The sequence below is a fragment of the Octopus bimaculoides genome, chromosome 10, assembly GCF_001194135.2.
Source record: "Octopus bimaculoides isolate UCB-OBI-ISO-001 chromosome 10, ASM119413v2, whole genome shotgun sequence".
Lineage (NCBI taxonomy): Eukaryota > Metazoa > Mollusca > Cephalopoda > Octopoda > Octopodidae > Octopus > Octopus bimaculoides.
Window position 1 is genome coordinate 70,623,178 of NC_068990.1, and position 616 is coordinate 70,623,793.

The 616-nt window shown below is 28.6% G+C and overlaps 1 protein-coding gene across 1 annotated transcript in view; it reads left to right on the forward strand.

Moving 5' to 3' along the window:
• Positions 1-616, forward strand: part of LOC106882356 (ubiquitin-like modifier-activating enzyme 6) — a 295,927-nt gene that overhangs the window by 263,955 nt on the left and 31,356 nt on the right. Inside the window, exon 24 of the mRNA XM_052970971.1 lies at positions 255-306. Coding sequence (XP_052826931.1) covers positions 255-306 — 52 coding nt within the window. The remainder of the gene's footprint in view (positions 1-254; positions 307-616) is intronic.

Genomic DNA, 616 nt, shown 5'->3' on the forward strand with positions numbered 1-616 from the left:
TATATATATATATATATATATATATATATATATATATATGTATATATATATATGTGTATATATATTGGTTTAGGAATCAAATCCTTGAGCTCATAATTATCATCATTAAGGTACTACAGTGCTGTGAAAATAATTTACAATATAATAGTTGTGTGTTTGTGTATAAGAAATATCCTTTATTAAGGTATTCAACTTCAATACAATTTGTAAGTCACCAATTTATTCGTTTTAATAATTATTATATCTTGTTTCAGGCCAAACAATTACTTCATTCCTTTCCTTTGGACACCAAACTAGCAAATGGAGGTAAGGAACTTTTCATGACAGATTCATTACTATTTCAAACTTGTACTTCTCATAACATCACGTACTTGTACTCTTTATGATGGCTAATCTCATCAGTTTTAAAATTTTTGTAGTCTGACATCATATCTCTAGTTAGTACCTTTTAACATAAGGTCTCTGAATTCTGTACTTTGTGACTCCATATAACAGATATGTCCACAGTTTGAGTATGTTTTAAGTTGTTTGAACAATTCTGTGGAACAAAAATAACCAGTTGATCAACCTTAGTGCCCTTCTCACTCACTCTCTCTCTCTCTCTCTGTATATATAT